At 37.4% G+C, this 27,814-nt stretch overlaps 3 protein-coding genes across 4 annotated transcripts in view; all 3 read right to left on the bottom strand.

Moving 5' to 3' along the window:
• Nucleotides 1–2,825: 2,825 nt before the first annotated feature.
• Nucleotides 2,826–14,059, bottom strand: rlig1 (RNA 5'-phosphate and 3'-OH ligase 1). The gene is made up of 7 exons (XM_030137405.1): nucleotides 13,850–14,059; nucleotides 11,914–12,031; nucleotides 11,595–11,690; nucleotides 10,979–11,095; nucleotides 8,874–9,071; nucleotides 6,183–6,352; nucleotides 2,826–3,321 (listed from the first exon to the last, which is right to left on the bottom strand). Exons 1-7 carry the CDS (start codon nucleotides 13,937–13,939, stop codon nucleotides 3,139–3,141), a joined length of 972 nt encoding a protein of 323 aa, XP_029993265.1. The 5' UTR covers nucleotides 13,940–14,059; the 3' UTR covers nucleotides 2,826–3,138.
• Nucleotides 14,060–17,838: 3,779 nt separating this feature from the next.
• On the bottom strand, nucleotides 17,839–21,375 carry LOC115420463 (tripartite motif-containing protein 35-like). The gene has a single exon (XM_030135707.1). It carries the CDS (start codon nucleotides 21,109–21,111, stop codon nucleotides 19,699–19,701), a length of 1,413 nt encoding a protein of 470 aa, XP_029991567.1. The 5' UTR covers nucleotides 21,112–21,375; the 3' UTR covers nucleotides 17,839–19,698.
• Nucleotides 21,376–21,743: 368 nt separating this feature from the next.
• Nucleotides 21,744–27,814, bottom strand: part of lyve1b (lymphatic vessel endothelial hyaluronic receptor 1b) — a 10,731-nt gene continuing 4,660 nt past the window's right edge. For both annotated transcript variants that reach the window (XM_030137386.1, XM_030137387.1), the window contains exons 5-6: nucleotides 25,436–25,514; nucleotides 21,744–22,432 (exon numbers count right to left, since the gene is read on the bottom strand). In XM_030137386.1, coding sequence (XP_029993246.1) covers nucleotides 22,243–22,432; nucleotides 25,436–25,514 — 269 coding nt within the window. In that variant the 3' untranslated portion in view covers nucleotides 21,744–22,242. The remainder of the gene's footprint in view (nucleotides 22,433–25,435; nucleotides 25,515–27,814) is intronic.

Below are 27,814 nucleotides of genomic sequence, written 5' to 3' on the forward strand. Positions count from 1 at the left end.
TGACTTCTCGTGTCACCTTACCTGAAATGTTCAGTTGTTGGTTGAATTAACGGACACAAGTGGCTGAAAGGGACAGAAATCCCAGCCAACAACCTGGAGGGGGCGGGGCCTGAAGTGGCGCATGTGCATTTAAAGGGCCAGCGCTCCAAACCACCTTTCTGGTGTCATTACTCAGAAATAGGGTTGAAGATGGACCTGTGGAGTTGAATGAATGAAGAATTCAGACCCAAGCAGAGCATTTACAGTTTATGGAGACCACAGGGAAATGTGGGAAAAGGAAGAATTACATTTAAAAAAATATATATATATATCACTCTTTTAAATCAGTAGATGCTTTTGGTCTTTATGGAGTAAGTTTCTTCTATCACTTGAGTCTTTTCTTCTGGCCTGCTCTCAAACTGTGTGAAGTTTTTCCATGTTTTCTCCACTGTTGCTCTCACTGTCCACCGTTCCTTGAGCTGCCTTGCTTGTAAGTCGGTCTGTCATTGTGTGTGAGACAGTTTACCCACTTGGTTGTGCACGAGGCTGAAATTTGAGTGTGTAGAAGAAGTAACTTTAAACGAATGAGAGAAGTTTGACCAGCAGCACTACTGTGTGGTTGTCTTGTCTGCAGGTCATGTGACTCCTAATCATTACAGTTATCAAAATATTTGACCTTCTCTTTCCAAATGCACTTTTGCAGCTGAAATCTGTCACAGAATTTTGATTCCACATCACAGGTGCATCCCAGAAACCAGTTCTTGGTAAATTAATCTTTTTCCCCCTCAGTTTACAAAGCACATATGTTTACAATATGCTCAAATCAAGGTTTTAGTATATTGTGTTCTGATGGAAACCCTGGCAGATTCTTCATCAAATCAACCCACAGCTGTCTGGTACAGTTCAAATCTGCATCAGTTAAAACATGGATCTCAGATGAACTTTTCATCCTGAATTGCCTCTGGAAAACATCTGTTGCGCAGACATGTCAGTGTGGTTTACATGTTACCACTGTTTGACCGTTAGTGTCTGACAGCCTTGTGTAAATGTTCTCTTTGAACAGAGTCAACGGCAGCTATTTTCTTCAGTTTGTAGCTTGTTTATAGTTGTACAGTTTTTACAAATGATGTTTTTATGCATTTATCAATAAAGCAGATTTCACATTTTGACCTGTTCCATCCTCATTTATTTGATCTATTTACAGCATAGTAATGGAACATTTAAGGAACATCAGTTTAGAGCAAAGCTGTACATGTCGTCTTTAGCCTGATGAAGGCTCCACCTGTTTTTGGAATCACGTTTGGCATTTTTATAATTATCTGTGTCATTAATGTCATTTATACTCATTGTAGTCCAGTGTCTGAAACATGACATCAATACAAATGAAAGTTTATTTTACAGTTTCAGTTGAGCTAACTTAACCCTGTTTATTAAGAAGATATTTAACCTCCTGAGACCCAGTAGTACAAGTTTTGGCTTTTTTAAATTAAATAATTACCTATATTGGAAACATGATGATGCAACTTTCATCAGATGCTTTTTTTTTTTAAGGCTATACCGTATGATGTGGCATTTTTACACTTTTCTTTTGTCATCTTAAAATGCTCCTAATAAGCGTGTGTTAAACTAAAATGTAAAAGAAATCCGCCAGGTATTGAAACTCAAAAATGTTTAAGTCTCGTATATTTCTGATAAAAGTCTGACCAATCATTTTATTCGGTCCGAATAAAATAATTGGCCGAACCTGGCTGAGCCTCCTGTCAATCATCCATTACAGCCATCCAGCATCCGATCCATTATCGCCGTCTCCACATCCTATACGGGTACCTCTGAATCTGACGCATCACTCACGCTGCTTCTCCTGTCACTGACCACAGTCTTTCTAGGATGTGTTTGGATAGAACTGACATGCACATGTGGAAGGGAATAAACAGATTTATGAACAGAAACAACAACTAAGGAGAACAAACAGGAGTCTGATGAATGAAGGATGGAGATAAAAGTCCGGAAGTCAGCTGTACTGGACTGAACAGGTCTGCATAAAGCTCAGCTTTTATGACCGTGGGACTCATACAGGTACATGTACATAGTGTCACACAGTGTAGGATTATGTAGGAAGATAAATATATGGACTATGAAACCTCAAATGTCCACGGAAAAATTCGCGGAGGCCACGCGTTCACAGTGCGCGCGCCCGTCGCCTGGGCATCTCATCTCCGTGGTGCAGTGAAGACACTGACCCAGCACTGCACAGACCAGACCCTTAAATTCAGGGTCTACTGATGGAACAGGGGCCGCGGGCCCGCGGCAGGTGGATGATGCATCTGTTTACTGAGGGAGGGGTCTGTGGACACACCGAAGTGGACCGGACCTGCCCCTCCGCTTCCTCCGCGCGCATCAGGTGAGAGGAGGCGAGCATCAGAGCTCAGGCAAGGGGAAGGGGGCGGGGCTTTGGAGGGAGGCGGGTTGTTCATGTTCAAACTTTTACTAAGTGCTGTGAGAAATGCCACATCGGTAGGTATAGCTTTAATGGAATGTCCTTTATGGTGGATTTATTTATTTATTTGTATAACGCTGTGAAACTCTTGTCCACAAACATGGGTCTAGCTGGGTCTCAGGAGGTTAACTTTGAGATCACAAAGCAGTCCAAATTCTAAAACTAAAATGATCCTTTTGTTCATTGTATTGCTTAGGGTCTAGAGACACCAACACCTGTGGTTTGGAGAATACTGCCTTTAGAACCCTTTGGAAAGTGAGCCTCAACTATGTGTCCACAAACGTGCACGTCATGCGTGAAAGGGTTAACTTCCTGAACACCTTATTTTAAGACTTTTCAGCGAGTTTTCTCTACATTTCTGATAAAGGTTTTCAGTTTCTCTGTGCGTTTACCAGTTCATGGTCTCGTTGTGTAATCGTACCATCCTTGGAAAAACAAAAACTCATTGGTCAACCCCAAACTCAGGTTCAATCCCCTCATATCCAACACAAGTAAGACTTTGATTTTGTTTTGAAGTGAAGCTGAAGTTCTGCATTTCAAAGGGGAACTACGTGCTTTAAAGCGTAAACTTGGACTCATTACTGTGGAATTCTTCATGGAGACGTCCGGCGGTGATGGGAGGGTCCCAGCAGAAGCGTCAGGAGCAGGTGAGGACGTTTCATTTACAGTTCCAACTGAATGTCCTTCAGCCGACTGAAGCAGTGTCCGTTCAGTCCGGACAACGACGTGAACAAGTCCTTACTGTTGTACTCGTTGACCGTCACGTCCACGTGGATGACCACAGGCCTGTCGCCGAGGCAGGTTCTCCCGTCAGGCCATCGGAGCCCCAGATGATGGCGATGAATCTGTAAATGACAGTAAGAAGCTGTTCAAACCGACGGCACTGATATGAACGTGGTTTCTTTCACTTGATGATGAACTTGTACCTAAAAGCACTCAGGCTAGTAGGCATTGAAAACATCTCAATGTCAACTACCACAACATTTTTGGGTTCATCTGCAGGGTTCTCACTAGGAGTTTTCCACAGCGTAGGGGCACCATGTATGTGCGAGTTTTGTAGGGGGGTCCGGGGGCATCCTCCCCTGGAAAATTTTGAAATTTATAACTCTGAAACACTATTTCCTGCATTTTGAGGGGCAAATTTTGAGGAATGACGCCAAGTTTTTGTCTTTGTTACAATGATTAAAAGCAAAAAAAGTTTTTTTTTTCAATTTGTGAATGGTAATTATTGATGGAATTACTCCATACGGAAACTTGACACATATTGATACACAGACATCGGAGCGGCACTCACACTACATGCACACACAGGCTAAATTTTAGATATAATTTTCCACGGGTGATCGGTCCATTTAAATAAGATAAACTGATTGAAGTCTCATTGTCAGCAAATGAGCGTAAGGTAAGTGATGTTGCTGGGCAGGCGTCAGACAATACCAAGGCACACAAAGGGGTGTTGAATCTACTGTTCTCATTTTCTGTCTGCAGCGCTTTGCGCCAAGACAAAGGAATATATTTTTTCAAATTCAAATCTCGTTATCATTACGCTGGACAATCACACACACAAAAAAACACCGCTACAATGGTTGAAAGACAGCGTCGCAGGTCAAATCTCAGCGTCAGGGCCCCTCAGGGACAGCACTGGGGGGGCCCCGATGTTCAATGATGGTAGCGGGAACACTGATCTGCACAAAGTGTTAATTTTGTTGACGAATAATTTTCATCATACAAAAAATATGCACTGACAAAAACGAGATAACTACATAAAAAGTAATTCATGAGAGCAAAAAAACTGACTACATGTAGTGATACTTTCGTCAATGAATAAAAACTAGATGAACAGGTTGGCAATAGATGAGATCCAGTCAGAAGAAAGAGGGAGGAGTTGAAATGACATCCAATCAATGGGAGGAAAAGGCGGGATAACTTAAATTAAGACCCAATTGAAAGGCGGAGGAGGCTGCACGAGTTAAGAGCTCCAATCAGAACTCAACTTTATGAGCAACGCGGAAGGCGCTAATGTTTCTATTATATTTATTTTTTTCAGGAAAGGCACTAACATTTGTTTGGATCTAACGCTAACCGCTGGCAGAGTGTGTTGACAGTAAACCTGCACATGGGAACCGAAAAATATAGTTACTTGGGAGACAGAAGAGCGGATATATGAGAACTTTTGACTTTTGATATTAAGGCCAACCAGACACAGTGTAAACTATCTTTTGTGGTTATTCCCAGTGTTATTCAGTGGCATTTACTGCTGCTGTTGTCGAGGCTTAGAAATGGGTTTTCAATTCCATGCATTTTTCTTGATACTAAGTTCAAATCCCTGGTGGTATTATATATGACATCCTTTGAAATGTTTTAGACAGTTTTAGACATTGAAGTAGTTTCAGGTGAGCACTATTTAGAGTTAAATTGGTTTATTATAAACCAGTGGCACTGCTGCCTTGACAGTCTTCAGTTTCATGGAGAATACCAGAATACCATGTGCAGTTTGTTCTGATTAAATCCACATCTTAGCTGGGGAAAGTAGGACTCTACTGCTCATTGTTTCTCTGTTGTACTTGAGATGTATCTTTAATGAAACCTGTGGCAAATAAACACATTTGTGTTTGAAAGAACATCATTGAAATGTATGTGTACTGCACATTCAAACCTTAACGACATTCTATAATACTAAAAAGTTTCATTTAATCTAATTAAAAATTATGACCACAGATACCCTTTGTATCATTACATTAGAATTTAGTTGACTACATTTTAATGATATTTAGTTGACTAAAACTAGACTAAAACAAAATTTAGATGTCTAAATTATGACTAAAACGAAATTTAAAGTTGTAGTCAAAATTAACACTGTCTGTACGACAGGAGGCAAGAAAAAGACTGGGATGAGTTTGAGACACTAAAACACAGAACCACCTGAAAAAGAACATCAGGTAACAGCTGTTGGATGCCTTACCAATGATGAAACTTTAGAAACATATGATTTAGTCTAAAAATAAAACATATTTAGAGCACATAATATAACATGTCACGCAGCACCTATTGATGCCTTGGCAAATATCTGAAACATAAAATGAACACACACATTTGTGGCCAAAGGTTTTAGCAGTGATTTACTTATGAGTCAATAACAGTAAATGTACAATAAAGCTCTTTGAAACTTAGAAGATCGGTGCAACCTTAAAATGTACATCAATAAGAGATTTTGGATGTTGAACATGAGCTGGAACACTCTGAACAACAAGGATTTGAATTTGGGAACAGTAGTTTTTGTTTTGGGCTCTTTTTTACTAAATCAGTCTTACTGCTTTTTGGCACCTGGTTGGACTCCAAAAACACAGTTACATGGACAAAACTCTGTAAAAACACAGTTTAAAAAAAACAAAAAAAAGGAAAATGACAACACTGCACTGAGCATGCTCAGATGGAGAGCACAAGGTCAATTCTATCAGCACGTTTTGAAAATGTTCCTATTGAGGAAACGAGGTTGAATGTTTAGGAATATTTAAAATTAACCACACATTCAGAACACGCATCACAGACACATCAGGGGTTAAAGTGACATTATTTTGTTAGCAGTAGCATTAGCTCCTCCAGTCCAGATCCAGTCATTGGACGCTCCAGCCTGCCCACTCTGCAGCTGCATGAAATACCTCCTCTGTCAGCGTCCAAACACTGACAGGCGTGGCTTGTGCCTCACCTTGATGAGCGTGCCGTCGTTGCAGTGCCAGACGATTCCCTCCACCTGACCGTCTGGATTCTCCTGTAACCAGGAGTAGAGCTGCTGGAAGTCCACCAGGGGAGGGTTTCTGACCACCACACTCCCATGAGACACCAGGCAGTGGACCGGCTGCTTCTTACTCCCCATCCCTATTCGGATCACAAAGCTCATTTAGAAACATTTCCAAATTCCAACCACTGAGCCCTTTTACAGATGCACCTCAATAAATGAGAATGTCACCAACAAGTAGATTTTTTTTTAAGTGTGGTTCCAATTTTCAGAAAACTGTAAGGTCTTTACTGTTGGTCCTCTGGGGTGTCTATTTTACATAACGGTAAACATTTTGTATCTTTTCAATGGGCATGAAATAGGAAGAGTTTTGCTAAGTGTTTCCATAACTGATGGACAAGGGAGAAGAATTACAAATTTCAATTGTTTGTTCAGTATATTTATTAGTCTATACATTGCATATATAATATAATAATAATAATATATTTTATTTATAAGCGCCTTTCAAGACACCCAAGGACACTGTACAACAAGATAAAACAAACAATCCATAAAATACAAAGAAATAAACAGATTTAAACAAATAATAATAATATGTACAAGGTCAAATATCTTAATAAACTAATTTAATACATTTTAACATATATTTATCTCAGTTTACTAAATATTTGTAACCACAGTAAACAGCATAGCAAAAGTTTTTTAAATGGACCTTCCAACTGATCATAAGTCTAATATAGGTCCAATAATAGAGGATCACAGTTCTGCTTTGAACTGCACTGACGGACAAAGAATACAAACATACATTTATGCTGAATATAATGCCATCTAAGTATTTTTAAATCATTTTTCTATAAAATAAAACTTGTGCTGGATACTAGAAGTTATGTACTTTCAAAATATATAAGTCTTCAAAAGGTGACTTTAAATGTATTTTTTGATCCATCTGGCCACCCCACATATGAGGACATGTTTCACTTTTTGAATTGAATTACTGTTAAAAAAAAAAAAAAAAAAAAAAAAAAAAGAGAACAGGTTTCGATAATATCCTAATTTACTGAGATGCACCTATACATCTAATTTGTCCATTTAATAGGAATTTTAAAGTTAAGTCTGATTTTTCCACAACCAGCAGGACATATTTAACTCGTTTAGATCTGTATCAAGAATCACGATAACATTTCAGATGTACTCATGCTGTCTGTTCCAAATGTCTGTCAACAAACTGCAAACAAAAAGGTATATAGAGTTCACTGGAATCAACTACAAAATGCTAAGGAACTGAAGGATTTGGTAACACTGGACTCTTTCAGATCAGTTTTAAATTACATGAGAGCAGAAAATGCTGGTTGTAGATCATGTTCCTTAGTATTTGATCATTTATGATGCCAGGTTGTCAAACTCATTTTAGTTCAGGGGCCGCATACAGATGAATATGAGCTCAACTGGGCCAAACAAGTCAAATAACAGTGAAAAAAGTAAAATTACATTATGAAAATGTTTACACCTACAAAGTATCCTTTAAAAAAAACATAAACATGAACGACCTAAAGAAAAATAAGTGTATTTTAATAATATTCTGTCTCAGTTTATCATCTCCACATGTGCATTACAACTTAGAGATCACAGTGGATCTACAAATACACAAAACATTTAGTATCAGGAAGAATATAGTTAAAATTGCACTTATGTCATGTTGTTCATATTTATTCAAATTCACATTTCTAGTGAAAGGACAGTTTCTAACGTAAACATTTTTACGTAATTTTACTTTTTGCACTAACACAAAGAGACTCATATGGAGTTGTCATTACTTATAGGTTATTATGATAGTATGAGACTGAATTGGTCTGTATCAAGGTTATTATCGTAAAGGAAAACTAACGAAATGACAAAAACTAGAATTGTAAAAACATTTTCGTTAACTAAAATAAATAAAAACTATAATTATAAGACAAAAACGATAACTAACTGAAACTGAAACTAAAACATATAGAAATTATGGATAAAATTCCCCTCATTTTCGTCTTTGTCAATGTCGGATTGATACGAAATCGATTTATTTCGCTCTAGGACTTTTAGCAAGCGGCACTATACGGTACTTCACGGTCCGTCACTTGTCGTCATTTGTGGTTGAGAGTCGTCTTCTGGTCCCCACTCTATCTGGAAACATGGAGACTAAAGTTGGGAGAAAGCAGACGAGTCCTGTCTGGGATTTATTTGAATATGATGGAGAAGAAAATAAAAGATATGACAAAACTAAAATTAATATTAAAACTAAACTAAAACTAAGCATTTAGAAAATAACGAAAACTAATAAAAACTATCAAACCTGCTTTAACGATGAATTAAAACTAACTGAATTAGAGAAAAAAAAAGTCAAAACTAAATAAAACTAAATTATAATGAAAAATCCAAAACTATTAGAATCTTGGTCTGTATGTGGCCCTTGAACACCATTGATTGTTAATATTTTTAGTGTAACTTTTTCCATTTCACAAATTCCTCCCACAGGCTGGAATGGATCCTTTGACAGGCCGGTTTTGGCTTGCCAAAGGATCCTGTTGTTTGCATGTCCTGCTGTCCATCTCTACCATATTCTAAAAGAGTCTCTCCTGGTTCAATAAATCTTCTGTGTGTGTTTGCATGTTGTGAAATTACCATAAGGGTTTCCATTCACGTTGGTTCCGATGAGCTCCAGTGTTTGTTCCAGAAGTTCTGCCAGTGGCACCGCTGCAATTTCCAACATGTCTTCATCCTCACCAGTGGGTCTGAGAACGAGCACCGCCCCGACCTCGTAGTCCACCACGGAGGAGTGCCAGCAGTACTGCTTGTTGTCCTTCTCCACTGGGACCCAGCCTGGATATTCAGACACAAAATGAGTCGTCATTGGCAACAGATCAGAGTTTATATCACGACGCATTCAGAGGAGACAAACTGACAGTGAGGAGGTGATAAATCCATAACGTGGAGGTTATTACTGAACAGAACGGCTCATTCACATCGCACCTGGAAAACTCTGAGGCAGAGGGAGTACCGTGATCCTACACTTGAGTAAAAGTAACAAATAGTTCCAATGACCCTGTAACTCAGCGTCATGTTCTATCAAGAATCGATAATATGTTGAGTTTGTGAGGTTGTCAAGTTCTGTCTCTATGTTAGAGTCCTGTGGTCTTGATGCAGGAGATCAATCTCCCAATAGAAGTGGGTGGTACTTTCACCGGAGGAGAACTCAACTAATTAAATGTAAGTATGACTTCTATCAGCGCTCAACAGTAACTATATTGATGTCGGCTGGTGAGCTAAAAATACCAGAGTATAGAGGCAGTTCTACAAATAAAAGTTCTGATTTTACAAAATGTACTTTATATATTTTAAGTAATAGTAGTCCTTGTGCAAAATTACTCTTTGCAAAGTGTAATATTATTAATGATATACAGATTACATTGGTTTAAAACACCACAAACTATATGTCAAAGCATTTAGTGTCGATATTTAATGTGGTGTTAGTTTTAGACATTTGGTCTAATACTGGGTACATCAGTAGGATAGGACGGCATCATATCAAGCATCAGTAAATGTCTGTTACACATATGTAACATTCAACTAAAGCTGACAGACTAATGAAGTGGAGCAGAAGTAAAAACTACAGAAAGTATTTGTACCTCAAATGTGTATGTTACTAAAGTACTGGAGTAAATGTACTAAGTAAAAAATATTCACTATCATATCAACACTGACAACTTAATCTCCAGGTTTGAACCTAAATTACATTTATTTTTAGGAATAAGATCAGTTTTTTCCCCCCAGAAAAGCTTCACTGGACCCAGGTGATCTATGTTCTACATAAGGACACAACATTCAAGAGCTTGAGGCCCAGTTTATACGACAACGCTCTCGGGTGACGACAACAAAATATTTGATCAGATGTGCCTTTCGTTCAGACAGCAACGGCGTTTTTGGGGGTTGAAAATGCAAAAAAATGTTAAACTACCTTCCAGAGTGGAAATCTTAAAAACACCCCACTCTTGTGCCACCGGCTAAAGGGTTGAAAATGCAAAACTGCGTTTTCTCATTGCATAGAGTTTACATCACAGACGCATGCCAGTACAGGAAAACAACATGTCAGATTATTTCCTTGTGACGGACCTTCAAGTGGTGTTAAGCAATAACTCCACCTTTTCATCTGTCCAGAAAAAATTGTCATTTTTCGTGCGTTGTTTCGCCATGTTCTGTTTCCTGTTTTGTGATTGTACTTCATGCTAGGAGAGAACAGGAAGAGAAGTAGAATGGTTCTACACAGGTGTTTAGTGTTGGTGGTGGCGATGATGTCACCTAGCCACCTGGCATGCATACTGCATCCATAAATAGGACATTTCACACACTTCTGCGTGTCCGTCTGCATCCAGATTTTTCTAAACATAATTAAAAGTGACAACACAACACCACTTTTGTGTTTTCGGTTCAGATCGTTACTGTCTAAACGCAGCCTTAGAGTCGCCTGCAGTGACTCAGTATGGTCATGTTTGGCTTTAGGTTCAACTAAAATACAACCAACATGTATTCAGTTAAACGAGGATAATAAAGACTGAGGTAAAATAATGGAAATATAGTGTATATTAATGAATGTAATAGATGTTCGCTGTGTGTAAGTGAATAATGATTTGTAATTGTATTCTCATTTGTGTTTTTCATTAACTGATGATAAATGGAGGAACCTGCAGAAGCATAGAAATAATATACATCATTTTAGTGGATTTCCAGACCTGGAATGTGTCCGTGTTCGTCAGGCAGTGGCTGACCGTTGTGATGTTTGACCCTGTGAGCAGCGATCCATGACTCTGGCACAGCCTTAAAGTCTTCCTCTACATTCCATGTGAAACCTGCAAATCAATGAGCCTGTTTACATGCCCATAAAAATCCCATAACTGTTAGTAATCAGATAATTGTAATAACCAAATCTGACTCATTTACATGCGCTTCAGAAATGCGATAATCGTAAACCCTGGTTTAGACGCTCCAGTCCATTATTGGATTTCTTTGAGTTCATATGGAAATCGTGATGGTAGACTCAGAGTCAGAGCAGATGTAAAAGAATGAAATAAAGATTTACCTGTATACATGCAGGAAGAAATCAGAGTATTGAGGAGAAATCCAGGTGTGTTAAGCTGATTTCTCATAATCCGATTACTACTGTTATCTGATAAAACAGCCAATTATGCTGTTTGCATGATCACTTTAATAATCTGATAACTCCAGAAATCAGATAATGAACGGAGTATTAGTGTGGATGTAAAGAGCTCAATGTTGAACATTTTTCAGATGTCTGCATTGATACACCTGAAAGAGATGTTCTAGACTACGTGGGATGTGTCTAGAAACCTTTGCAACTTCTGTGCGTATGCTGATGTTTTTTAAACCGTTTCTCCGCCTGTTTGTTCGGTTTCCTGTCGAGTCGAGCCCAGAGGTATGGCTGTCCTGCACAGAAACACAAATCAGCCAAAACGTCACTTCATAAAAAAAACATGTGGAAATGTATTTAACAATAATGTAGCCTCAACATTTAACTTTATAATCAACATATGTATTATTCCTTCATGTACTCAGTTAATTCCCTTATTGTTTATTAATTCACAAACAGAACCATTGAACAGGAGCGTTTCAGCTGTAGCTGTGATATATTTAATGTGACTCTTCTCACCTTTATACAGCGTCACGTAACAGCAGGTTCCATCCAGTTTCTCTGTAGCAAGAGCACAGTCGATATTGGCCTCCAGAGCAAGAGGGTTCACATTTTCAGTGGCAACAACCTGAAATTGCTGAAGAAAGATCGAGACGATTAAAGAAAGAGTTCAGTGATTTTGTACAGACTTACAGTTGAAATGATTCCATGGAAAATACATCTCAAACACATTCACTTCTCATTATAGCATCAGCTAAACTTCTAAATAAAGCTTTGCCTCATGTTTTGCTGATGTGGGTCAATGACATAAGCATTATCAAAAGGCTATTTTTTAGACATCTTAAACATTAAGGTCTCTGACATTCCACTGAAGGAACTCCTACTGGGCCAGATCAAGCAGTGACACATTTCATGTTCAATACTCTGTATTTAAACTAAATAATTTATCTCCATACATGTATGAATAGGTCTCAGTAAGTACTTTCACATGACATGTTACAATTTACAGAAATAAAATTTTGGGGTAAAAATACTTAAATTACTGCTGCGTGAAACAGGGACTCAAAATGAAAATTTTTTTTGTTGCTTTACATAAATGTAAATGCTGTTCTCATAAGAAATGGATCATAAATGAAACACTGGGCTTAAGCTCTGATGTTAAGCTACAATTGTGATCAATATTGGATCAAAATGTTTAAATGATAAGTTTTTATGAACACAAATATGTTGTGACACGGGGACAGCAGCTTGTAACTTTGTTCAGTATCAGAATAAAAGACTTTGCTGGAACTAAAACACTATAAATATGCTCGTAAACTTTTATCTAACATACATATTACAACTGAAGTGATATACAGCTAATAACAGAGCATATTTGACAAACAATTGGATTAGACAGAACCTTTCTATATTCTTGTGCTGTTGAATAATTAGTTCCTACAGATTCACAGGTTTAAAATATCACATATACATGCAAGAAAAAAATATTATTATTAAAGTTAATAGGGTATTTACATATTTTAGTCCTTTTTAGGTTTAATTCTAAATGGATTATATCTTTATATCTTTTTTCTAAAAGTGATACTGCTATTTTGTAAACAGTTCCATAAAATAAAGTTCTTAAGCTAAATATAGGGCAAACATTAATTTATGACACTGGTGTTCACTTTGGCTTGATCTGGCCCAGTCCCATTTAGACCTATAATAATCTGCCTCAAAGACCGACTGTGTGAATGAATCTGGACCTATGATTTTGTAATTAAGACACTGATTTCATGATTTTTGTTTATTTTTTTTCTGTTCTTGAGCTGAAGGACATGTGAATATCCCAGAGGATACAACAATCTGTATCTAATCATGATTCAGTTAATATTCACAAATCATGCACCTTGATTTCATTTTCACCTTCCACACACATATCCTATATTACCTGTATGTATCCATTACGTGTTGTACATATTTCTTCCATCTATATAGAGTAGGAGTTTGTTTATTTATTTATTTATTTTTTTTGTAGTTTTGAATATTGTCAATATATTTTGGTACAATTTGTGTGACATTTTTACACAGTTTTTTGGATTGTTTTTACTATACTTTGGACTGGCTGCTATAGAGAAACAGAACTGATAAACTGATTATCATTGTTCCTGTAACAGTGACAATAAAGTCCTATTCTATTCTATTCTATTCTATTCTATTCTATTCTATTCTGTCTGATCTGGATCTGAGTGATGATATGTAAATAAACTTTGAATTGATTGAAATTACACGAAATGAAACAATGGCAGCAACAGTTAATAATAAAAAGAGAAGAAGAACGTGAAAACATGACGAGGCGTATCTTAACATTCACAGCTGGAATGATGAAAAAAATCCATGACAACACCTGGATGATGGGATGTCCACGTTAGCTTAACTTCGCTTAGCATTAGCATTAGCATGAGCGTGTCCCCACCTGACAGTCCCGTTTTTTGGACGGTTCTTCTTTCACCTCCGTCAGAAAAACGCAGGGTATTTTCTGTTGCACTGAGCCGAGACGTCGCATTTTTGTGGCGCTGTCAGGGTCCGAATGACACCCTCCGGTAGGTTAAATCTTTCCTCTAAGAAGACAGAAATAATAAAACGATTTTCTCATCAGTGAGCAGCTAATGCGAGTGATGCTTTTTTTTCTTCTTCTACATAATTGAGGGTCAGTAATTCGTAAAGCGGCTCATTTGCGCCACCGTGTGGAGGAAAACTAAAGCACATCTCACCAACTTCACACTAAGGAAAACTAACGAAAACACGACATCTATTTCATATTTACCTCCGCCAAGGAGGTTATGTTTTTGCCAGGGTTTGTTTGTTTGTTTGTTTGTCTGTCTGTCAGTGTGCAACATAACTCAAAAAGTTATGGACAGATTTGGATGAAATTTTCAGGGTTTGTTGGAAATGGGATAAGGAAGAAATGATTAAATTTTGGTGGTGATCGGGGGTGGGGGGGGCCCACGGGGGGGGGGGGGGGGGGGGCACTGATCAGCCTTGGCGGAGGTCTGCGCTCTCCGAGTGCTTCTAGTTTGCAAATATAATTGTTCAGATTTTTGAAATTGTCGCCAAAACATATAAAAAGTTGTATTTCTTGGCACTACTATTTCATTGGATTTTGAATAGAAACTCTCTGATATGATAATATCAAAACTTTTCCATGACTAATAATGTAATTTCCATGACCCTTATTATTCCTTAAGTGCATAACCAGAGGTGGAAAGCTTTCTAGCAACCTTTTCCACTTTTCCAATCTTTATATTCACTTTATATACCCACAAAACTGTTCAGCTATGGGCTATTGTGTAAGTATTTTAAGAATACAGATCCAGCATTATTAAACATGCATGCTTTTTTTTGGTCAAACATTGACAAGAAGCCATCACAGTATATAAACTGGCCCAAATGTTTCTACACCCCCTCTGTGTTTGTGAATGAGGTGTCATGGTCCTCTGTAGAGAAAATGTTTTAAATATCTGCTTCAAAATGTGGATTTACTGCAACTTTTTGTGTCAGGATAGAGAAAAACCTGCAACATGTCCTGAGGATTTTTCTAAAAAAAAAAAAAAAAAAGGAGGCGCCAGCAATCATAAAAATTAAATTCAGTCACCTTTCAAAAACTTTGACGATTCTGCTTGAATTTGTAATTTTTACAGGACTTGAAAATATATTTTTAAAATTCTGGGTTCTTTGGTGCACCTGATATGAACAATGTGCAACATTAATATCTTTATGCAAAACAATTTAAGAATGATGAAGTATTGCAAATAAAGTCGAATTACATGTTCTTCTTTGAATGTTATTAACTTGGCAAAAAATGTAAACCCACGGACAACTAAAGACACTTCAGATGAGTGATTGTGCATTTAATGAATAATAATTTTTTAAAAAGGACTCATAACATTATCCATTGAAAGAATAGGCGCCTACAATGTACCCGTACGGCAGCGTATTAGGGCCACATAAGAAAATAAAAACGCTTGTCACTACGAGAATGAAGTCGTTATTTAACGAGAATAAAGTTGTTATTCAACGAGCGTAAAGTCGTTATTTAACGAGAATAAAGTCGTAGTTTTAAAAAATTCACTAACAAGAATAAAGTCATTAATTAATGAGAATAAAGTCATTATTTAATGAGAATAAAGTCTTAGTTAAAAAAAAAACGTATTATTTAACCAGAATAAAGTCATTAATTAACAAGAAAAAAGTCGTGTCGTACTTATCTGAGATTAAAGTCATAATATTTTGAAAATTCGCAGAGTTTCCGGTTTTACAGCGAAGGCAACAAGCGAAACAGCTGTGTGCTCTGTTACTTCTCAGTTGTGTCAGGTCAGTGTCTTAAGCGGCGTGGTCCAAATTCTGCACTCTGAACATTGTCCCAGTGGCAAATTTATATCATTGTCGGATTTTACCTAACATTGCCCGCCCCTTGAAAATCTGCAGAAAAATAAAATGCGACATCGACCAGGTATTGAACCCAAGTCTTTAACGATGTAGTCCTAAATGCTATTAACTTAGCTTAATCTCCAGTGTCTATAAAACTGACCTATTTGCTGTCTCATTGTCTTGGTACTTTTTGGGATGTAACAAGTTACCAGTCTAGACATGATATAATGAGGGCGCTGATTGGCTCTGTGGTAATAGACAAATGATATTTCCTGCCACGGTACTGTGTCAGTAGCCACTTCGTATTTCTAATTTCAGCTCATTTAGTGCCTATTAATACTGAGCCAAATGACAATTACTATTTCTGCACTTGGTACAAATAGGGTCATGAACCATTTGATAACTAGTGTTAAAACGTACTAATCCTCCGCACTAAACTGAAATTCACATATACACCTCTGTTTAATCACTGAATAACAAATTCAATCTCAAACTCATTCTTTGCCTTGTACTTTTGTTCATATACATGTAGAATTAACAAATAATGACATAAAAACAACATGATAATGCATTTAGGAGCAGCATTTAGACCAAACAGTGACTTCAGCCCAGTGTCTTTACTGAAAAAGGCACTACAGTGTTCTTTATTTTCCTTTTACTCTTCAAAAAGTATTCATTTCAATAAAACAGTGACTTTTTAGAAAGTGTAGTTGACTGCATTACTTATAAACAACTGCTTAATGTCAAATTTGTCATGTTTACAGTTTAATAAAGTAATGCTGCTGAATAAATTCTGTAAAATAATACATTTATGGACCGGCCAGCAGATCCACAGAGAGCTTTTTTAACATATTAATCAATACGTCACTCAAAAATATTCATTTTATAATCACGTAAAAACAGTCAGAAATATTAAAGAAAGTACAGATGCATTAAAAATGTCACAAGGATTTTCTCTAAAGGTTCCTGGTGTTCTTTAAACTGTAATAGAAGTGCATCTGAACATTGTTTCATATAAATCCATCTGTTTTTTGTTTTTTTCAAAACTTTTATACAATAATACTTTTCATACTGAGGGAGAGTTTTTTTTTTTTTCCTGTGTGACCAGACAGGAATAAAACTGATCTAAACAAAATAAAAGTTGCTCATTGCAGTCATTTCTGTAACAATAGGCTTATTTTAATAAATGTAATAAAATGATACATACAGGATATTGCATTGTTATGATTGTGATTTTAATTGTTTATTTAGGCATGATTCTCTTGACAAGAATAATTTTAAAGTTAAGTAAATTCCTTACATTATTTGACATTATAAGTATATGTGCAGAAAGGTGTCAAATTAAAGGAAAAAACAGTGTAAAGTGTCTAAATTAGACATTGGTCCATTCTGATTTAGACTTGCCTGTACTTTTGTTTATTGTATCTTATACTTAATCTTTTACACCTTTTTATTTTATTGTTTTTTTTGTTTTGTTTTTTTTCACCTTTTGCCTGCTGTTTTATACATAAACTTAGACTAGAAGAGACCTCTTCCATCAAGTTTTTTCCTTTAACTTGTGACCCATCTGTATTGTCTGATTTAAATGAATACATATGTACACACACTCTGTACATACTATAAAAAATAGAATCAGACGTGGTATTAATATCTTAAACAGAACCCTGAAACTGTAATAAAATGACAAAGTACAGTGAAGAAACAGAGCAGTCCAACACCCACACAGAGTTCAGCCCTGTTAAGAACCAAGGAGACAAAAGCACACAGTGAGATACGTCCCATTCATTAGATATGTTTGTAAAATAGAATTTATAATTAAGTATATTTACTATAAAGATACCACAAAACAGGAAGAACAGAGTCAATGACACCATTATCACTTACATTTTAATACATTAATTGATAAACAAAGGTGTTGTTGGGTCTATAGAGAGTTAATAATGACAAGGCTACTGATCTGGGGTGACACTAAATCCACATTTTATGCAGGCTGGTGCCCTGTTCACACTAATTTTGATAGTTTTTTTTTCTCAGTTTTTAACAAATTCTGTCCATGTGACCTTGGTTGTTACATATTATGTCTGTTCTAATACATAAAATGACTACAAACTGGTACAAATGCTCAGAAAAACCATTGTTTCTGTTAAAACTGTGGATAAAACTGGACATAACAGCAACAAGGTGAAGCAAAAACAAGGTAACATATAAACTTAAGTGTTGGTTCAGGATGTCAATGTGTCTTCTTTACATTTTGGGATTTTTGCCATGTGATGTTTATGACCTCAACTGACTGTAGGTCAAACACAGATTCATACATTTGGATTTAATGTTTCAGATGCAGTGTCATTACTCAAAGCCATAACAAACATAACCTGCACAAAAGGGGATGTGACACTATTTTCAGTTTTCCATTTTCCCTGTCCACACATAACGCTTTAAGACAGACAAGGTTTTGGTTCTGTCTTTGTTCTGGAGTCTCAGAACCTTGGAACCAAAGTAGGAGGGCATTACTCCACACCTCCACATTGTCGTCTTCTACAACCAGCACGTAGCTAGCTCTGCCAGTGTGAAGGCCCCATCAGATACACACAAATGCATTTACAATAATCTAAACTTCTTCAAAATCTCTGTTTTTGTGTCCTAAAATGTGTGGATAAGAGGCTCAAACATAGAGAAAAATACCTGTTTTACAAAATATCTGCATTAGTGTATAGGGGTATAAAGCAAAGATCAACTAAACATTAGAAGATTCTCAATTTTTTTCAACTTAAGACCCAAAAGAAAAACACAAAATAAAATAAAATGTACAAAAAATCCACCATGATTTCCCATCACATCTATATCAATAAACTTTAGATGAAGAACACAACAAACTATGCATTACACATGTAGATGAATTCACAATTCCTTACATCCCTGCAATAATCAGATTTAGAGTGTAATGTGATTATTTTTAACACCTAATAAAAGTTTATAGACTTTTAAATAAACAATTGAACCACTTTCTCAACTATATCGTATGCCCTGATTTCATCACTCTTCTGAGAACGTATTATTTGTCACTACCCAGGTTTCAGTACAAATATCTCTACTTTCTACTCCTTACATTACTAAGGTTCGCAACTTCAGTATTAATGCATTTAAAACAAATTATCAGTTATTTGTATTTTGTCACGCTGTATGTTTTCCTAATAACAAAACTGATTTAAAACTAAATGTACAAGGCTGGAGAGTCAGCTTGTGACTGGTCACCAGCTCGATTCCCCAGATTGGCAGAGTGTTACTGGCTGATGTGCCCTTGAGCAAGGCATTTAACCCCCCATTTGCTCCTTGGGTGCCTGATATAGCGACACCACTGTTCCTAGTCTGCAGTGTGTGATGCATGATGAAGTGATGGGTCAAATGCAGAAGATTGATTTCAGTGTGTGGTGAATGTGACGACAACAAAAGTATTATTTGTGTCCTGAAATGTTGTTTAATTTTGAATGGTTGTCTCTTCTTTGTTGCCCTGCCTCATCTTTGTTATTGCATTTTTTTTTTTCAGGAATTTCTCTGTTTGCGTGGTGCTGCTGCTGTGGTACCCGTAACATCAACCCTATTAACAAATAAAAATTTCTTAAATTCTTCTTAAATTCTTAAAATTAACATGAAGATAAGATGGTGCCTTGGTGAGTCCAGCAGTGCAACATAACAAAACAGAAAAAGCATTATAATGTTTACATTTTTGACACTGAAAACTGATTGCACTGATAAACTGTTGCACTTAACAGCAAAGTGCTGTTTGTAAAGTTTACTTTATTCAGAATGGTTTAATATTTATTGTATTATATTTGTATGATGAGAGGTTCAGTTAGAAATATAAACACGTTTGCCTCATGTCATCTTTATAATCATCTACATCTCAAGCTGTGCAGTAATATTCATGGGTGATATTTTCAGTTGCATTAGATTCACCATGTTAAACAAGGGAAACACCTTTTCAGTGAAAGGAAATGTGAAACTGTAGATGTGTGTGTCAGTGTCTGCATCTGAGAATGACAGTTTTTTTCTGTTTAAGTCCAGATGCACACTGATCCTCTGGAGAGGCTCCTTTAATGACAGAATTCTGTCAATAGATGGTGGAGAGTATGCTCTGTATTTACCATCCTTGAACCAAAGTTCCCAGTATCCATTATGAATCTCCCCCTTCCTTGGGATAGACTCTCCGATCACTCCCACTGACCAGTTCAGATTGCCCCCAATCTCAACCTCCCAGCTGTGTGTCCCTGAGGTAAACCCTTCAGATCCCAGCACTGTAGAATAGTGTTGAAACCTCTCCGGGTTTTTAGGAAGCACCGTCACATTGTGCATGTTCTCAGATTTCACACTTCTCAGATCATCAGACAGGATAAGTTCAGAAGAGGCCGTGTTTGGATCCAAAATCACAGGCGTGTAGGAGACAATCTGCTTCATCTTGTTCCAGATGTTGAAGCTCAGGTTGCCTACGTGTTTGGCCACGTCTATCAGAGCTCCAGAGGGCAGTTCTGGATCCACAGTGGGGTGGAGCTCCTGGATTCGTCTGACTGAAGCTTTGTAGTTCTGCAGGAATAAGACATCTTGACTTCTCAGCTCCTTCTCTGTGGCTTGGATTGTGTCTGACAGAGCCGTCATTTCTACAGTCAAAGCTTCAATCCTCTGCTGCATCATGCTGCTCTTCTGTTGTGCTTCATTCCTCAGGGCATCGATCCTGGCCTGTTCTTCCTTCTGCAGAAACTCCTGAATTTTCCCAAACTCTTCCTTAATGTGCTTCTCTGTGTTTTGAGCCTGGACTTCAATGTACTCAGCCGTCTGATCCCATTCGACTTTAACTTGATTAAAGCACCGCAGTTTCTCCTGTAAACGTTTGAGGGATTTCTTGACAAAGGCTTTGAAATCCTGTGCAGCTTCGTTGATGGGTTTGAATGTGTGTTTATTGTGTGTTCTGGAATCTCGACAAACCACACACACCAGCTGCTGATGATGCAGACAGAAGAGCCTCAGTTTCTCCGAGTGCTGACTGCAGAGGGCCTGAGTCTGTGCAGAAGGCTTGTCCTTTAATGTCAACTCATGCATTAAAGCTTCACATACATTCTTTAGCACTAGGTTACAGGGTGGATTGTCTTTAGAAGATCTTCTTTTACAAACTGGACACTCATGAAGTGGTTTCTCTGCCCACCAGTTGCACAAACAGTCCTTGCAGAAGCTGTGGCTACATGACAACACCACAGGATCTCTGAAGATCTCAAAACAAATCGGACAAGAACAGGCCATTTCTGACTGAGTAGCCATTTTGTTTCAAAAATTCAGTTCTATAAACTAAAGCTTTCTGAAAGTTGCTTTCACTGTCACTTTTACTCACAGTTCTTAAAGTGATCTTTCAGTTTGTGAAGCCAGTGCTGGTTTGATTGTAGTATTTCAGTAAATCCACAGCTCCGATAGTCCAAATACCCTCTTCTATTCACCTTCGAGGAAATGGGTGTGTCTACCTCCTTTTGTCTGTCGCTTGATGTGTGTCTATTTCCTTATTTCTAGTCAGATTGTGGGTGGAGTCCCTCCAGGCCACCCACAGCATTCTCTTACTTTTACTTTCATATTGACGACTGAACTGACGGTGGTGCTACTGTATACACTACCAGTCAAAAGTTTTAGAACACCCCAAATTCTTCAGTTTTGTAATGAAATTCAAGCAGTTCAAGTCCAGTGAACAGCTTGAAATGGTACAAAGGTAAGGAACTGCCAGAGGTAAAAAAAACAAAACAAAACAAAAAAAAAAACAAAGGAAAGGTTAAACAAAACTGAAAAGTAATGTACATTTCAGAATTATACAACCTTACCTTTTTTTTTTTTTTTTTTTTTTTTTTTTAGCTCTGGCAGTTCACCGCTTACCTTTGTACCATTTATAGGCTATTCACTGGACTTGAAGTGCTTGAATTTCAAAACAAAACTGGAAAAATTGGGGTGTTGTAAAACTTTTGACCAGTAGTGTATATCACATGTGAAGGCAAAGCATGAACAGATTACTTAGTTATTCATAATGATGTTTATAATTTCTGTTTATATTTATTAATGTGCATTAAAATATATTCACTTTACATATTTTTTCTAGTGGAAAATATATAAATCTATTGTATAAATGTATATAAACTGGTTATCTGACAACCTGTTCTTCCTCCTTAGCCACAGTCGCCCTTAAGTGTAGGGGGGCTATTTTCCAACAAGAGCTTTTTTTTTATATAAAATGATGCCAATGTCTATCTTGTCTCTTGTACAATACAAAATGCAATGATATGATAGGCATCACCAGTGAGGGGTAAGAGGGAGGGCCAAGGGGTGAACTGGGATTAGGCCATTAGATTGTATTTGTCATTTGTCTTGTGTTGCTGAATATAAATTCAACTGCAGAAACATGTGAAAGTCAACTCAGCACTTTGATTTGAGGTCTGGGTTCATACACAGCGTAGCATCGCTGCCATACTTCCTGTCTGCTTCTTCTTCTTCTTCTTCTTGTTCGTGTTGAATGTGTAGGTCCATCTCGCTGCCCGTCTGCTTCCACATCTCTGTCTCCACGTCGTCCTTCTGCTGCCCCTGAGGCCATGACGAAAAAAAGCTCCTTTTCAGATAGAAGACAGAAAAATACATTATGAGATACAGAAAATGTCCACAGTAATAGGATTAAACACCTCATCACTATATGACCCTGCTTTTTTAGATTCTGACTGTTGATGAGGTCAGGATGTTGTATTTATACTGTGTGTGTGATTTACTTCTGGTACAATGTATTTTTCCACTTTCTCTCAAATTAAAGTGGTTCTATGTAGTATTGATTTTCCAAATCAGCAGGGGTAAGCCTGGTACCACAACACACTTAAGACCAGAACCAACAATGAACCGACACTATGGCCCAGTCCCAGTTCACCCTTTGGCCCCTCCCTCTTACCCCTACCAGTCCATTTTGCACGTTCACGTAAAGGGGTAGGGGGGTCCCGATTCTCAATGGGTCAGTGGGGAACGGCTGTATAGCCCTCAAAATGGAGATTTTTCAGGACCGCACTGTAAACGGAGGGGTATAAGAAATCTTCCATAATTCTGTTCAAATCATCAGCAAGATGGAAGTAAACACAGCAAAAAAGTGCAGCAGTGTGATGAAAGAAACACACAAATGTACGGATTTTCGTCGTAAATAACTTAATCATTTGATTGACCGTTTATTGCCGTTTCAGTGTGTCATAGATCACATTTCATTTCTGTGGTTTGTGGTTGATAGCCACAAAAAGATGCTCAAAGCCCAAGCAACAGAGATGGTTACAGCTGCTGACGGCATGGGGAATACTTTTGGAAACAAAGTTGTCGTGTGTGTTTATAGCGGCATCGATGACTGCTGATGACATAACAGGTCTTGAAGGGCTGTTTCATTTCATAGGGGAATGTTTCAACAACTAGTGCCAAGTGCAAGGGCCAAGGGGTGAACTGGGATTGGGCCTATGTACCCACAGACTGTATCTTTGAATAAAATATAAAGCACATTGTTTCCACACATCTGTTTTATGGTATCATCAAGTTTTCTTCTTCAAACTACAACTCATAGCTGCTTATTTTAACAGTAAATCAAAATAACACTGTGTGCTGGCCCTGACCAGTGGTTTGCTGGATACTGTTAGTGTGTCTCTGTTTCAGAGGATTGTCTCCATCTGGTGCTGCCTGAAGGACGTGGTCTGGTGTCTTGGAGGTGTGGCTGATTGAGGATTTGCAAACGAGCCACACCTGGTTGGGAAAGGCATATAGGCCAGGCTTCTTCTGCATGCTCTCTCTCTCTCCCTGGGCTGCCACTCCTCACACCTGTCAGTCATGGCTTGACCCCTTGTCTTTGTAAAATAAAGAATGTTCATTCTTTTGACGGAGAGACAACCGTGTGGTCTCTTCTATGTGCTGTTGCGACCTAAACGAGCTGGCCATAACAGCTGTCTTATAATCTTCATGTGCTGCATTGGCTGATAGTTACCTCCGCCAAAGAGGTTATGTTTTTGCCAGGGTTGGTTGGTTTGTTTGTTTGTTTGTCTGTCTGTTAGTGTGCAACATAACTCAAAAAGTTATGGACAGATTTGGATGAAATTTTCATGGTTTGTTGGAAATGGGATAAGGAAGAAATGATTAAATTTTGGTGGTGATCGGGGGTGGGGGGGCCCACGGGGGGGGGGGGGGGGGGGGGCACCTTTGTCTGTCCGTTAGTGTGCAACATAACTCAAAAAGTTATGGACAGATTTGGATGAAATTTTCAGGGTTTGTTGGAAATGGGATAAGGAAGAAATGATTACATTTTGGTGGTGATCGGGGTTGGGGGGGCCAACGGGGGGGGGCCACTGATCAGCCTTGGCGGAGGTCTGCGCTCTCCGAGTGCTTCTAGTTTACATTATAGCTCTGTTAGCTTAGCTCTGTTAGCTTATCTGTGTTTTTAGACAGAAAACAGCCACAGTAAAACTACAATCAGCCCACAGGACTGTCACAGTTTAATCTGAACAAACAGCAACTTACCACAAAAACTCTGTAGCTGTGTCCAGTGGTGAAAACAACAACAGTGCTTTGTCTCTTTCTTTCACTCTAAAAGTTGTTTCTTATGCTGCCTTCACATGCTATCATGAAGATGATTCTTTCCACTTGTAAAATAGAAATTACAAGTGCGTTGTGTTTAAGTGCTTTTGTTGTTGAGTGAAATGAAAAACGGCTGTCAAAATTTATTGAGACCAGCTACTTACTGTCGGAAAATTTGTTGGGATTTAGTTGATAAATCTAACCCTAACTCTAACCCTTTTCTGATTAACGGCCCTTCTGACAATAGGGCGCCTCTCCGGTGGAACAGTTTGGACGTGTTAATTCATCTGCAACAGCATTTTTTTTTTTTTAAATAAAATTGTGTATGCTAAAAGTGTGGAAAATTATCAGCTAACAACAGCAGAAAGTTATTAAGAACACTGCAACGAGCCATGACTCCCTTGTTGCTCTCTGCCATGTTGAAAAGTTTAAAGGATATTTTTATCTCGGAGGTTCATGTATCAAAATTTTTTCGAAGTTCTCCAGTGGAAAATATGACACGAGGGGCGTTCGTGTGTAATTTTTGGTTTCGTAACTAGTATTTACTATAATTCCCATAGCATATGAAGGCAGAATTAGTGGTTCCCACCCCACCTGGTCACATTCTGACACTTTTTCTCACCAGCAGAGTGACTCCTCCCTCTAATGGTCACCCTCCACGTAAATCCATTGTTTTTATTCTAAACACTAATGATAATGTTGGGTCATCTTAATATTTTAAAGTAGAAATACTACATCTAGGTCCTTTAATGCTTTTGTTCATGGTCCACGTTGAATAAAATATGATGTTTATTAAACTGTCTTTTAGCTCTTAGATTTACACAAGTTACATGAAAAGAGAAGTCAGGAGAGAAACATTAAATTACACTGTTTATGTTCAACACATTTGTATGAAACTAGTGTAAATATTGGAGTGAAACCACAAATCAGCAACATTCTTATAAACCAGTTAACTAAAAAAAACATTTTTAATATTCTGCAATAGTATTTGAGAAGAGAAATGATGAAAAAAACAAAAGAAACTCACCATTTGTAGTAGGAGGCAGCACCCCCTGCTGTGAGGATCAGGACAATGATGCAGAGAACAATGAGCACGATCGATAATGCTGAAGGAAAAACAAGAAAATTGAGACAAACTCAAACCAAAGCATCAAACTGCTGAGTAATGTTATATATGCAGGTTGCCAGACACTGCTGACAATGCGAAGCAGTGGAATCGCACACATCACGAAACAATTCCCTTGGTATTTGCGTGCATTCACGTTCAATGGCTGTTCTCAATTCAGCGACTGTTGCAGGTCTCATAGCGTAGACTTTGTCTTTTAGGTATCCCCATAAAAAAAGTCTAGTGGTGTGATCTGGTGAACGTGGAGGGTATTCAACGAAACCTCACCGTCCAATCCATCTGTTTGGCAAGTCGCTGAATTGAGAGCAGCCATTGAGTGTGAATGCACGCAAATGCCAGCTTATCAATGAATCAGTAAATATCTGCAGGTTTACTGAAAACAAACAAAACAAAAACTAAAACTGGAAATTATAGTATTTAGGTTTAATGCACTGTAGTAGAAGTGTAGAAAAGATGTGAAGATGGAAAAAGTAGAGGGTAAACCCAGTCAAAATGTATTGAAGCGAAGAATGTTGAGAATGTGGCCAGTTCCATTTATTTATTTATTTGTTTGTTTATTTGTTTGTTTGTTTGTTTGTTTGTTTATTCTTTTCTCTTATTTTATTAGCCTCTAAAGCGAGGGTGTCAAACTCATAATAGTTTAGAGGCCACATTCAGCCCAATATGATCTGATGAGTGGGTCAGACTAGTATGTGATCAAATATTTATAATAACCTATAAATAATAATCCAAATTTTTCTCTTTGTTTCAGTGTTAAAAAAAGAAAAATTATATTACGAATATGTGAATAACCCGAAAGTCCATGAACAACCTGAAATTTCTTAAGAAAAATAGGGCAATTTCAACAATACTATGTCTCAGGTTATTATTAACACAACTTACAGATCACAGTGCGTCTACAAATGCACAAAACATTTAGGAACAGGCAGAATATTGTTATTGTTATTTTTAAAACATTTCAGGTTGTTCATATTTGTTCAGGTTAATCACATTTTATTGTGAAAGGACAGTTTGTAAATGTATACACTTTTCTAATGTAATTTTACTTTTTTTACATTAAACCAAGAACAAAATTTGGAGTTGTCATTATTTATAGATTATATGCTATTATTTTACTCGCGATCGCGTTGGTCTGTATGTGACCCCTGAACTAAAGCCGGTTCAATACCCTTGACTGGGACTGTCTTCAGTGTAATTTTTGCACTGAAGGGCCGGTGTCACGTCCAATTTTTACTCCTGTATTATTTTTGTACTTCCGGTGTTTTCAGGCATGTGCACTATGTGGGTAAATTTGGCACAGCACACAGCATGTTTGTTTTACACCTGTATAATTTTTACCCCCATTAACTATGTAGTATTGAATATCCAAATAAAATGAAAATTACCATAGTAAATGATAAATAAACGACAGGACCGTCGTGAACTTAATTACAGCTTGAAGGGATATGTTTTATATATAGATGTATAAAACTTTTTTTTTCTAGATATATGTAGCAGTGTTATTGTAATGGGGTATAGTTAGCAAAGGGTGGTAAATTCAGTACAGCTAGATTGTAAACTCAGCATGTAATAGTAATAGATCTCCTCAGTTGCAGTAACACAAATCCTAGTATGCAGTAACCACCTGTTTGAGCTGGTGCTCTGAAGCCGGTGCTACAGGTCACATAAAACCCAGAAAAACAGACTGAGGGATAGCTTCTTCCCCAAAGCTATCACCATAAAAAATAACCAAACAAAACATCAACAGGACACCTGCAAGAACACTGACGTTCACTGCAATAACCTCACCATATCCTATAACATGTGCCATCTGTGTAACATCTGTCAGATGTTTACAGTCTTCCATATTATTTTATCTTTTCACACTATCCTACAATATTTGTTTCATGTCATTTGAACTATTTCCAATGTCATTTGCACCACTCTCATGCTATTTGCACTACTAAATTCTTTTTTTTTTTTTTTTTTTTTACAAACATTCCTAGTTGCAATACTTCTATTTTTATTTTTTTCTAACGTAAATAAGTGTGCCTCCGTACTGTTATTAGTTGTCCCTTGTAATTTCTTGCACTAAACTGGAGAGCTTTACCTCAATTTTGTTGTACTTGTACAATGACAATAAAGAGATTCTGATTCTGACGCAGCAACTCATCTCAAGTTGATCATAATAAACAAATCCATCTGATATCATGTATATTGGAATTTGCAATTAACAATTACTGACTGTGTAACTGTAAGAGTGGCACAGCATGTGAACTAATAATTATACATCCATTCACT

This window comes from Sphaeramia orbicularis, chromosome 6 (genome assembly GCF_902148855.1).
Source record: "Sphaeramia orbicularis chromosome 6, fSphaOr1.1, whole genome shotgun sequence".
Taxonomy (NCBI): Eukaryota; Metazoa; Chordata; class Actinopteri; order Kurtiformes; family Apogonidae; genus Sphaeramia; species Sphaeramia orbicularis.

Excerpts from the sequence above, each read along its gene's own strand:
- LOC115420463 (XM_030135707.1), bottom strand. The coding sequence starts at position 21,111 with ATGGCTACTCAGTCAGAAATGGCCTGTTCTTGTCCGATTTGTTTTGAG.
- rlig1 (XM_030137405.1), bottom strand. The coding sequence starts at position 13,939 with ATGCGACGTCTCGGCTCAGTGCAACAGAAAATACCCTGCGTTTTTCTG. Across the intron at positions 6,353-8,873 it reads CGTGAATGGAAACCCTTATG|GGATGGGGAGTAAGAAGCAG; the intron begins GTAATTTCACAA and ends TGATCCGAATAG. Across the intron at positions 3,322-6,182 it reads ACGACGGCACGCTCATCAAG|ATTCATCGCCATCATCTGGG; the intron begins GTGAGGCACAAG and ends TGTCATTTACAG.